Here is a 12057-nt window from a genome sequence, read left to right on the forward strand (position 1 = left end):
GAATAGAATGTATATATTATTAATAGAATATATACGTGTGTGTGTGTGTGTGTGTGTGTATAGATACACACAGACATGCAGAAAGGAAGTAGAATGTAATTAAGTTGCCTGTTGAAGCAAAGAATCAGTTGCAAAAATATTTGAAAGTCTTTAATGTCTAAAAGAATGCAAAAATATATTAACAGTTGTGATTTTTAGGTTTTCTTTAAGAATTTAAGAGAAATAAACTTGACTATTAATGCAAAATTATATCATTTTATGATTTAAAAAATCCCAAGAAAAGCAAATTAGCAGTCAGGTATAGGAAAATGTATTAATAATAAAAGACTTCATAATTAAAATTACTTAACTTTGGGAAGGTAATGAATAAAACAGAAAGTCATAAGAGTTCAGAAAGATGAACAAGAACATAAAAAGTTGATCTGCTTGGTATTCACCTTCCAATGTTACTGGAACAAGAAATAATTGCTCATATTAGTTATTGATTATTTAAGAGTTTCTGATTTTTAATTTTAAAAGATTTTTTAATATTTGGGGACAAAGGGAATTATAATGTATTTTTATAGTCAGGAATTTAATGGTTTGATTATACACTCTGTTCAGATTTTGCCTTTTGAGCTCCATGAAGGAGCTCATAGATTTACAAAGTAATTATTTATGAAAATAATCATTTTCCTTTGAAATATATCAATTTTATCCAAGATTGAATAATGTTTTGGTAAATAGTTTTAACTTAATTTTTAAATATTCACAGATTTCTCCATTATAAATAAATAAATAGGTGAAACATTTTGGGATTATTTTAGATATTTTCTTTTAATTATAGGAAATCTTTTATTAATATTGTGTTTTGATTGGATTCTCTCTTCACCTCATGAATGCTAGCTGTATTCATTCACACCTCAGTTAGTTAATCAAACATTCATCCACCCATCCATTCATTCATCCATCTCTTTAATAAGCACGTGTTACTTTTAGATTATTGTACATTAATCTGTGAATAAAGAAGGTATAACTATATTACAGATTATTTTTAGTCATAAATTTTGCCATAAAACTCTTCAAGTATTCTATTTTCTTTAACATCCTTTTTGTAAAATGCTGTGGGTTTTGTTTTTGTTTTAAATTTAGCAGGAGTAGGTAAGTAATTCTATTATAGCTACACTGACAAAGCAGCAAAAAATCTTGGCCTGAGTTGAGGTGCTTCTGATTAGTGATCTTTTCATTGTCAGAGAACAAAAAAGAAAGCCTTTAAAGAAGACTTTTCAGCTTTGATATTTCTCAGATTTTTAAGCACCCCTGTGTTCAGTCTGTGTATGTGTGTGAGTGTGTGTGTGTGTGTGTGTGTGTGTGTGTGTGTGTGTGTGCGTGTGCCTAAGAAGTTCAGCTGACATTTCAGCAGTACCAGCTGAGTCACAGGACATTTCTTAGGGATTAATGCTGTGCTAGAAAGAGTTGATGGCCTGAGACCAAGGCTGTCGGTTCCATTGTAAATTGTAGGGAGACATTTAGTGGGAGAGGGAGAGCCACAAGTTGTGGACTTGAATTTTATGGGTGTAGTAGTTTCCTTTGGAAGGCTCAGAGTATTTCTAAGCAACCTGTGCCCTACATATCAACCTATAATATTTCTTTCTCATTTTAAGCCCTACTATTTAGCTGTTAATTGCATAATTACTTAAGAGTGGTTTACCGGGCCTGAGGATAGGCAGACTGTGAAGTTTACTGAGGTGAAGATAGGTAGGTGCATTGTTACCACCCACAGCCCGTGTTTTTATTGAACACTAATGATGAAATTGTAAAGACCATCTTTCAATAAAACAGAAGAAAACCTATAGGGAAATGATAGGAGTGACATAAACTCCTAAAGAATCTATTACATACTTCAAGAACCAAAAAAGTCCATTCCTCTCAATTTCAATATCAAAATGGTCTTTCCACATGACACAAGTTATATTAACAGCAATTCAGTCCTGAAGAGTATTGAGCCTGATGAACGAAACTGCCACAGGCTATATTTAGCCAAGGATTTGTGCCTGGTATTTTAATCCATAAAGATATTCGCATACCCCAATAACATGATTATGTTATGTTGCTTAAGACAAATTTTATCACAATAGTTGAGAGCCAGAAGCATTTTTAGTTTCTGTAGTCCATTTCCTTCTTCTAAGAATACTTTCATCTAAATCTACATCTGTGATACTGGGACTACATCTGTAAAATACATGCAGCTTAAATTGAGTGTTCGGGACTTTACAACTGAAAGATTGGCATAATTTAGGTATCAAGGCAAATTAATCTATAATTCATGTTAATTGTTTTATTTTTAGCATTCTAAACAGGCAGAATATTCATAATATTCATTTTAGTAAAATTAAAATCGATTTTAAAAATCTTTAAATTTATTTTGGCCTTAGTTTTATGGGGGGGAGAAAAGCCTGAAAAGAATAAACTTTGAAATCTATGAATTGGAATTTACCCAAGATCAAGTTATGATTTAAGTAAAGATATCTTCAAGAACAGGGTTTTCATTATTTTATACTAAAAAGTACAAAGAATAAAAACAAAGCAAAATTTAAAAAATGGTAAAGGAAACAAAACGCACTTGGAGATTCAGAGATTTTTTTCAAATGGTGTTCCTGTGATAGACTATTCCATGAAACAGAAAATATGTGAAAATAATTGGCTGTGTTTGTAGAGGATATAAGGGGCTGGATACATTCAGGAAACATGGTTAGTGATGGAAGGAAAGTTAACGCTACTCATGCTGCTGCAAAATTATTTTTAAAATGAATCCTCTTTACATATGATTTTGATGAGATTCATTATATAAACCACATTGGTAAAGACATTAAGACCTTCCAGTCTAACACTGGAGTTACCATTAGTTTGAAAGATTCTTTCTTGAATTCTAGTCAATATCATTATTTGGCCAGCCTTTCCAGAGTAAGCATAAGCATATAAATATTTCAGTTTAACTTCTCGAGATCTTATTCAGTCTTCTTCTTTACTGGCTGATACCCTCATTTTCAAGATGGTGAATGTATAGAGTCACAGGTGCATTTATCGTTCTGCTTAATTTTCAGGGACCACAATTTGACTGAGACATTATTTCCCAAGAGCATGTACTTTAACTCTGTTTAGACTGGACTACATGAGGAATGACAGGGAGAAGTCTGATCTCACACCTGAATGTCTGCTTCTGATGTGGGAATAAACTTCCTAAGCAAAGGCTGCTTGCCACAGCAGGCCTCTTTTATTTCTAAGGAAGCCTTTCTGAATTGAATGACAAGAACACTCTGAGTTCTAGTGTTTTATACAAATGAATCTTGGTATCCCTTCAATTCTTTAGGAGAGTTCTTACTAGAATTATAGTTACATGAGTATGGTCCGAAGTCTAATTTCCATTAGAATCACCTAGAAGCTGATTAGAGATATTGCTTTTTTAATCAAATCCCATTTTTTTTTTCTGCATCTGCATTTGAAGGGCAGTTGGAGTCTGAATGTTTATGCTGGAAGATACATTCTTACGTACACTGTCTTTTGTGACCTGCTGATGTAGTTCATGCATGTACAGATAATCTATTGCTACAACAAACCACCCCAAAACGTAATGACGTGAAGCAAAATGGTATTCGGCTCATGGATTTTGCCAGTCAGAGATTCAGTCAGGGTAGTGCTTCACAACGTCTGAGGCTTCCTCTAGGAAGACTTGAATGACTGAGGCTGGTGGCTGGAGTCATCTAAAGGTTTCTTCACTTACATGTCTGGTACTTGTCTGGGATAACTTCAGGTTGGGCTCAGCTGGGACTGTCAACTGGAGAACTAATATGTGGCCTCTCCATGTAATTTGAGCTTTTCCCAGGCTAAAGCCTGGGTTTCAGGAGGGAAAGACATGAGAGGGAGCTTCACACATCACACAAGGAAGTGTCTTGAGAGTGAGTATTACAAGAGACCCAGGTAGAAGCTGCCAGCCTTCTTCTGACCCAGACTTAGAGGTCACAACACATCACTTCCACTGCATTCTCCTGTGACAAGCAAATCACTATGGCCAGTTCAATTCAGCAGAAGGAGAATTAAACTCCATTTCTTGGTGGAGGAGTGCTAAGGTCACATTGCAGAAGAACATGTGCTATGGGAGATATTGTTGTGGCTGTCTTTGGAAAATATAACCTGCATATTGCCTAATTCAACTATTGCCTTTGTTGCTCTTCGGACCAAATTGCTCCTATCTTTATAAATGTTTTTGGCAGGGTAACATTTGGGAGGTTAGAAATAAATGAAATGTATAAGATTACAAAACAAAGAGTTAATCTTCATAAAATGCCATTTTCCTGGTGTCCCTTTCTTCGTCCAAAACCCTCATAAATCTCCCATTTTTTAAGCAGAGGCCACAAATGGGTAGTTTTGGAAATAAATTTATTTTGAGAAAAAGCTTGTTTAGGCCGTACAGTATTTTAAAAATCAAGAAATTTTACCTTAAAATTCATATATTTATACTCTATTGAGAAACATGAGGGACATTGCCAATCCTGGGTCCAAGGTCTGAGGTGATTTCTGTTGAGACAGCTGAGAACAATGGCTGCCTGTTAGCAATGGCGGACGGACCTTCACCTCACCACAGATCTCCCAATGTCTCCTTGACAAAATTCACTTCATTGAGTTAAATTACTTATTTGCCTTCTGTAGATGTTTATATTTGCAGCACTGGTCTCGTGGGTTATGTCCACATTCCTCCACCTGGCACTCAAGGTCCATTGCCATTTGGCCTTACTCACCCACCCAGGCTCACCTCCTCTTGTGCAATATCTAGAACTGCCCTCTCACGTGACCAATCTCAATTTCTACATTTAATTCAACATGTTCCACTTATTCCACACTATAGGCTAGTGTTCACAGTATTGCTGCTGTATCTAACTATTCCTTTTCTTCTGCCTTTCCAAACAATCTCCATTCTTCAAGCTTCCACTGAGGCCCTGCATCTTCTGGGGGTACTCTGGGTCCTGGTGCTCTCTTCCCACCGTAGTGTATGAATCACTCATCTTACTGCCTTGCACTATTATGGAAGTGATATAAATGCATTGTGCCCATCCCTCGCTCTGTGGCTTCCAGTTTCGAGAGTACAGGAGTCTACTTCACTGGTGTTTTCCTGAGCCCAAAAGAGTAATTATAGAGGGAGCTCTCCAAAATTCAGTTTCGAGGGATCACAAAAAAGAAAAGAGTTGAAAAGGAATATAGGAACAGAGGAAAGATTTTTTTTTTTCTAAGTACAGAAAATAAATTAAAAAAAAAAGGTGTAAAAACTCTGTTTCTACCATTCTGACTGTGTGACGGCAGATCTGTCTTCAAAGAGGCAGATCACAAAACCAGCTCATTTTAAAATTTCAGCATTTTCTGGAGCCCTGTAGTGTGGTGACTCTGATGTGAAATATTAACTAGGTGGTGTAAATAATTCTGAGACTGAGCTGTGAATTTAATATATCTTTTAACCATAGCTATAATGGGGATGGGGGGATAAACCTGCTTCTGTTTTTCACTATGCGTGGAAGGTAGGCCTTGCCTCTTCCTTCCTCCCCCTCAGAATACAAGAATGAGGAATAGTGGAAACTTGAAGTAGTAGTAGTGACTGGAAGTGAAAGGGAGTGAAGGTGAAAGAAAAAGTCATTGGCCTGGAGGCCAGGTGATTTCTGTGGGTCTCAGTATCCTCATCTGTAAACTACGGGGCTTGGAGTAAGTGATCCATGAAGTCCTGTCTTCTTTTAGCGCACTGTGTATGTCAGATTTATATAAATGGAGCCCGTTTTACAGGGCCTGAAAGGGAAATGCTGCTATCTTTTGAAAAGGTTTCATTTAGCTGCAAGCAAATGGATGACACACTCCAAAGCTTTTACCAAAGCAGGCAGAGAAGAATTTCAACATAAATAATTCATGTTGAGAAGACATAAGCTAATGAAGCTCAAAATGCCAGGGATGGAAAGCTCGGTTTAACAGAAACAAGTGAGGTGATAACATTACCTCATAGCATTTTGGAGTTAGAAGTGGTTTAGTAGCTCAGATGCTACTCTTTTATAAGTGGGAAGGAAACTGAGTCCCAGAAAAGTTCTATGGCTTGCTCAAGGACACAGCTGGTCAGAGGCATCCTTTGTTTTTTTTTTTTTTGTTAAATTTCTATTTTACTTTGATTGGTTTCTTATAAGAACAGTGTATCTTTAAGAAAGTAAACATTCATGGTCTAGTCAATATAAGGCCTTAATAGACTAAAGAAAAGTTTTTAGGTATTCAATTGCACTTAAACTTTTAAATCTTGTAATTTCTGATAATCTCTGTGTAACGCTTACCTCTTTTCATAGATCTAAATGAAGATGATTTTCTTTTGAGTAATAATAGACATACTCTTCAAGGAAAAAAACTCCAAGGCATTTCTTATCAGGTAATGTAAATAATCAACATTTACACGGTTTGGTGAAAATCATCTTGTTATTGATTTGTACGTGGTGTACAATACTTAGCTTTGTAGCTATTTTGTATTTAGTTACTGCAGGCTGTTTTGTAATTCATATGCTTATGTCTCTGTGAATTGGAATATAAATGAAAAAATTAAATGATGACGAGTTAATAAACCATTTTGATTATGCAAAACATCATGCTCTATAGCCTTTTGATAAGTAACTCTGAACTTGATAAATTAATATACTGGGATTTTCTCTGGCAAAACCTGTGCTAAGTGTTTAGAACTCTCTGGCAATCTTCAGTGAGGGGCATGTCCCTCACGTTTTATGCTTGATGTAAAAACATATACTGTGATTTCTGACATAGCCCTTTAAAACTTGCATTAATTAGCCCAGGAGTTCAAGCAATTAAGCATGTCTGAACCTTGGGCCTCCCTAATAATAACAACATAGCATTAATTAACAGCCAAATCATTGCTATTCACCCTGTAACAAAAAATCATATATGAGTCAATAGGGCCAACTCAGTCATCATACTGATTTTTGATATTTTTCTCACAGCCATAGGGTTCTCTTTAATCATTCTGATGGTTTTATTAGAAAATTTAGAACTGACCTTCCTCAGCACAGTAGATTGATCCATAGGCAGATGGTAGGTAGCATATGAATTATGAGGGGTTGATTTGGTGAGGAAAGGGAACTCAAATTCCTAAATCCAGCCTGATTTCTGAGGCTGTCGGAGGTCCTCCGATGAGTTAGACAGTGGACCGTAACTTTTGATCAAGCACAGCTCCTGCTGGCTGCTCTGATGCCGCCGGAGTTACAGAACTATGCTCCCGAGAGAGGGCTGCCGCGCCAGCTTGCACTTTGCCGGGAAGTCTGTCAACCAATGGGTTCTCCTGCAGTGGACGGTTGAGAGCTCTGAAAACAGACAGAGCTCTGCTGGAGTCTTAGTTTGGCCCTCGCAGCTATATGACCTTGGGCAATTTACTTCATCTCTCGATGCCTCAGTTTTCATCATCTGTAAAATCAATCTATAAAGAACCTATATCTCATGGCTGTCATGAGGATTAAGTGAAATACTTCATTAAAGCACTTAGCCTCATGGCTGGCATTTAAGAGATGTTTTTAAAAATTTAGTTGTTGTTAGAGAGCCTCGTCTCTTCTCTTTCCCCTTCCTTCTCCTCTTACTCTTTGCAAGAATTTAATGACCCTTTCACGAGCACAGCTGGTAGATTATCTCTGAAACACGCAGTCTCATCCTCCCAAATTTAGATGAGCTTAAGTGAAACACTGTCTGATAGCAAGGAAAAAATAACAACTGGTTTATAGTAAGAGCTCCCCTGACATGTTTTGTGCCCAGAGGAATTCTTCTTTAGGTCTTTAGTAGAAAAATAGAACTATCTCTTAGAAATAAGAAAATGATATAGAACATTCTTAGACTAAAGGGTTAAAGGTAAATCTTTAACACCAAACTTTCTGTACAGTTTAATTGGCTAAGAAATGATTCTTCTAGAATGGTAACCGTTCAAATGTACTATGTAGTTTATCACTAAAGATTAGTTGAGGGAATTCATACCCAGTGACAGACAGGCAGGAGCTATCTAATCTAGAAATCTTCATTTGAGAGTTGGGAGGTGATCTTATCTATCTTTAATATCCCTCTTCTTATTCACAGTAGGCATTCAGTTGAGCTTAGTTAATTAAGAAACACTTTTTCTGTATGACAGAATACTTCAGTGTAACAGAGTATTATTAAATATTAAGCAGCGCTATGAAAATTATTAATATATTAACTCCTTGTGACTGAGGAAAAGAAAAGTAGAAGCAGTTTACCCTTTGAAAGATGAAGGAGAGAGGGAACCATTCTCTGGTGAGAAGGGGAAACTGGCCCTTTGGTGGAATCCATAAGAATGGACCTTGGCACAGACTGTGGCCTCTCATCATGTGAGCAAATGACTTACCAGAGCATCGTTTCTCCAAGTGTGGCCTGGGGACCATCTATATCAGAATAACTTAGGGTATTTTTTTAAAATGCAGATTTCTGGGCCACACCCCGGTCCAACTGAATTATCATGTCTGAGGTCCAGGAATCAGTATTTTTATGTGAGTTTTCAGAGGAGGCTCAGTACGTGAACCATGAGACTCTGGGAACCAGATAGTTGATGAGAACTTGTCTGCAGACTTGATGTCTCACGTATTTTCACTTCACAAGCCCCAACTAGGTTCAGGTCTGGTCTGGGAAGAGAACAGCCTCCTGGAAAAACCAAAGTTGAGAGTTGTTCCGTATTACAGGAATGATATGCATTCATTACAGAACTTTTTAGAACTATATAAAAGTAGAAAGGATCAAAATACTGAATAATATCTTAAAAGGGTGAATATATTCATATCACTGGCAATTTTACTGAATATCATTAACATGGGATAAATTTCATAAGATGTAAAACATATTATAGTTATTATTACCCTAGGACCATGCCTACAAAATATATTTTGGACAATACAAACATTCAGAATAAAAGATTTAAACATGAATTGAATTTCCAGCCAGAGTACATTCAACCAGACATGTTCCCTTAATGTTCTCAAACTGAGAAGATGATCTCAGAAGTAAAAGAAAGTACAAGGAACCAAGTGGCCGGAGTGGGGGAAGATGTTTATGGAATGCTTTCTCTGATACTGACTTTACTCCGTGAATATTTTTGTCTACTTGGCCTGGGATTAGTTTGTTGGAGGACCAGGCTTGCACGAGAAGTGCTCAAGGGGAGAGTTTGAAGCAAAGCCAGCTGCCTGGTACTGTGATCATTATAACGACCATAAAGAACATCTTGCGGCAACTTGACTCCCAGCCTTGATTTTTGTATCCTTGTTCTTGTTTGTTCTTTTCCGGCAGCATTCAGTTGATGGCTCAAACCTTCTGTAGCATATTGAAAAGGGTATAAAATATGCAGTAATACGGACTTTGGGCTAATATATTTTCAAAAATGTTTCATGCCTCATTTCTCATGTAAATTCTTTGGTTGCATTCAGCCTTCAGAGCACCATTCATATTCATGATATAGAAGAAGGATAACATTTATTACTTTCAGTGCTAGTGGTATTCAGCAATGTCAAGTACCTCCAGCCAGGAATGCACCAAAACATTTTCTCCCTGAGCAACTTCCGTGGAAAAAGTGTTGCTGAATGAATGAATTTTTTAAATATTAAAATAAATATTTATACACAATATAATTATAAAATATATAAATATATTTATATATTTATTATATATTTACATGTAAATATATAATAAAAATATATTTTATTATATCTATTTACATGTAAATATATGTTTATATTTTTATAAAAATATATGTATATTCCTCAAAACCTTAGGTTCCCTAAAGTTAGAGTGTTAGATCACTCCATACGCTTTCAATCAATTTCTTTCTTTCGCGGTACGCGGGCCTCTCACTGCTGTGGCCTCTCCCGTTGCGGAGCACAGGCTCCGGACGCGCAGGCTCAGTGGCCGTGGCTCACAGGCGCAGCCGCTCCCGGGCACTCGGGATCTTCCCGGACCGGGGCATGAACCCGTGTCCCCTACATCGGCAGGCGAACTCTCAGCCACTGCGCCACCAGGGAAACCCCCAATCAATCTCTTTCTTGATGTTCTTTTCTATGGCAACTGTAAGGATAAGTATTTGAATTGTCAGCCTCCCCTGCAGTTAGGGGTGGTCATGAAACCCAATTCTGGCCAATGAGATGTAGTCAGAAATGCCTGGGGAGGGCTTTCTTTTTTGAAAAAAAATAAAGCAAAGCTTCATGAGGAGAAAGCTTTGTCCTTTGCCCTTCACCCTCCCTGGAGCTGGAACTTGATATCTGGTAAGTTAGCAGCTATCTTGCAACCCTCAGGGCAAAAGGCACATGTTAAGGATGGTGAAGCAGACAAATGTGTGGAGCATTACTCATCATTGACATTCTTGAGTAACTGCATCAGCATTGGACCGCCTATGTCTGGACTTCTTATTGTGTGGAAATATAAGCCCCATACTTGTTTAAGCCACTATTGTTAGGTTTTCTGTTCCTCAAAGCTGAATGTATTCCTAACTGATATACTTTATTTTTAAAATGGTTACTTCTGCTAATACTGAATCCTAATTGGTTTAAGATATTAGACCCAAACTGTGCTCACAGAGTTGGATGATGTCTGGAATCAGCTCTGACTGTACAATCTAGACTAGCCTCCTTCAATTCTCAAGCAGTGTAATCACCATCTAGAGTTGGGAGTTAGTCATTTAGCCTGTAAGATGAAAATTAGATTAATAACAAAAAATCTATGGACTACATACAGTTCATTGGCTATATATATATACTTAAAACTGTATCCAGTACAGCACAGCATTGTTGGGAAAGGTGTGTATATTAGATCAAAGCAGAATTGCTTTTTGGTGAGCTTAACTGAGGTCATGACACCAAGTGACTAGGGAAGAGCTTTAAGGTTATGCTGTGATCCTCTTGTTAACAAGCAGCAGAGGCAGGTCCCTCATTAGGTTTCATCAGACAACTTTTCTGTGGTTCTAAGCAAAGTTGTGAACAAACCATAAGGCGGGGAAAAAAAGAGGCCAAAATGACAGATTATTTAAATAGCTCCTGAAAGTGTCAACTAAAAAATAGTCTTTACGTGTGATGTGATCACTTAAAGATGAACTAATGATGTTGTGCATTGCTCTTATTTTCAAGTACTTTCTTCTCCATTATATAACTTTAGCTACTATATTATCTGTTGCTGCATAACAAATTACCCCTAAATTTAAGGGCTTAAAACAGCAAACATTTATTATGCCACAGTTTCTGTGAGTTAGGAGTTTGGCAGTGGTAAAGCTGGGTGATTCTAGCTCAGGGTCTCTCATGAAGTTGGAATTAAAATGGCATCTGAAGGCTGCCTAAGCCGAAGGAACTGCTTCCAAACTCCCTCTCGTGGCCGCAGCCAGGAGGCCTCAGCTCCTTGTGGGAGGAGCTGTTTGGAGGCATCAGTCTCTCACCGTGTTGGACTTCGCATGGGGCTGCTTGAGTGTCCTCGCAGCATGGAATTTGGCTTCTCCCAGAGTGAGTTGTCTAAGACACAGAGTAAGAAGGAAACCAAAATGCCTTCTAAGATCTAGTCTCAGAAGTCAGATACCATCACTTCCAGCTTATTTTATTTGTTAAAGGCAAGTTATTAAATCCAGCTCATACTAAGGGGAGGGGACTTATGACCCATCTTTTGAAGAGAGCAGTATAAAACAATTTGTGGGTATATTTTAAAACCACCAGAGCTACCTAATAATATTTTGAGGCTACAGGTGGAGGTGGATTCCTGCATCCCAAGACCAAGATTATAACTCATTTCACAAACAGAGAGAAGTAGAACTCTATTTGGTAGCTAGAATAGAATGTAACCTCTTTTTTTTTTTTTTTTAACTTTAAGACTTTAAAGACTGACTTTAATTGGTATTAAAAAAACATTGAATGTTATGTAATGTACATTTTTGTCTCTGGTGAAATGAAGTTAAAATCAGACTAGATCTTATTTCAGTATCCAAAGTTATACTCTATCTATCTATCTATCTATCTATCTATCTATATTCCC

At 37.1% G+C, this 12057-nt stretch overlaps 1 protein-coding gene across 1 annotated transcript in view; it reads left to right on the forward strand.

The window, feature by feature from the left end:
• The window catches only part of LOC113618368 (putative uncharacterized protein ENSP00000383407), a 47517-nt gene that overhangs the window by 21772 nt on the left and 13688 nt on the right, over positions 1 to 12057 (forward strand). The window contains exon 5 of the mRNA XM_027102464.1: positions 6348 to 6427. Within this exon, the coding sequence (XP_026958265.1) occupies positions 6348 to 6427 (80 nt within the window). The remainder of the gene's footprint in view (positions 1 to 6347; positions 6428 to 12057) is intronic.

Source organism: Aethalodelphis obliquidens, unplaced genomic scaffold (assembly GCF_003676395.1).
Source record: "Aethalodelphis obliquidens isolate GAN/ISIS:26980383/991018 unplaced genomic scaffold, ASM367639v1 scaffold1, whole genome shotgun sequence".
NCBI lineage: Eukaryota > Metazoa > Chordata > Mammalia > Artiodactyla > Delphinidae > Aethalodelphis > Aethalodelphis obliquidens.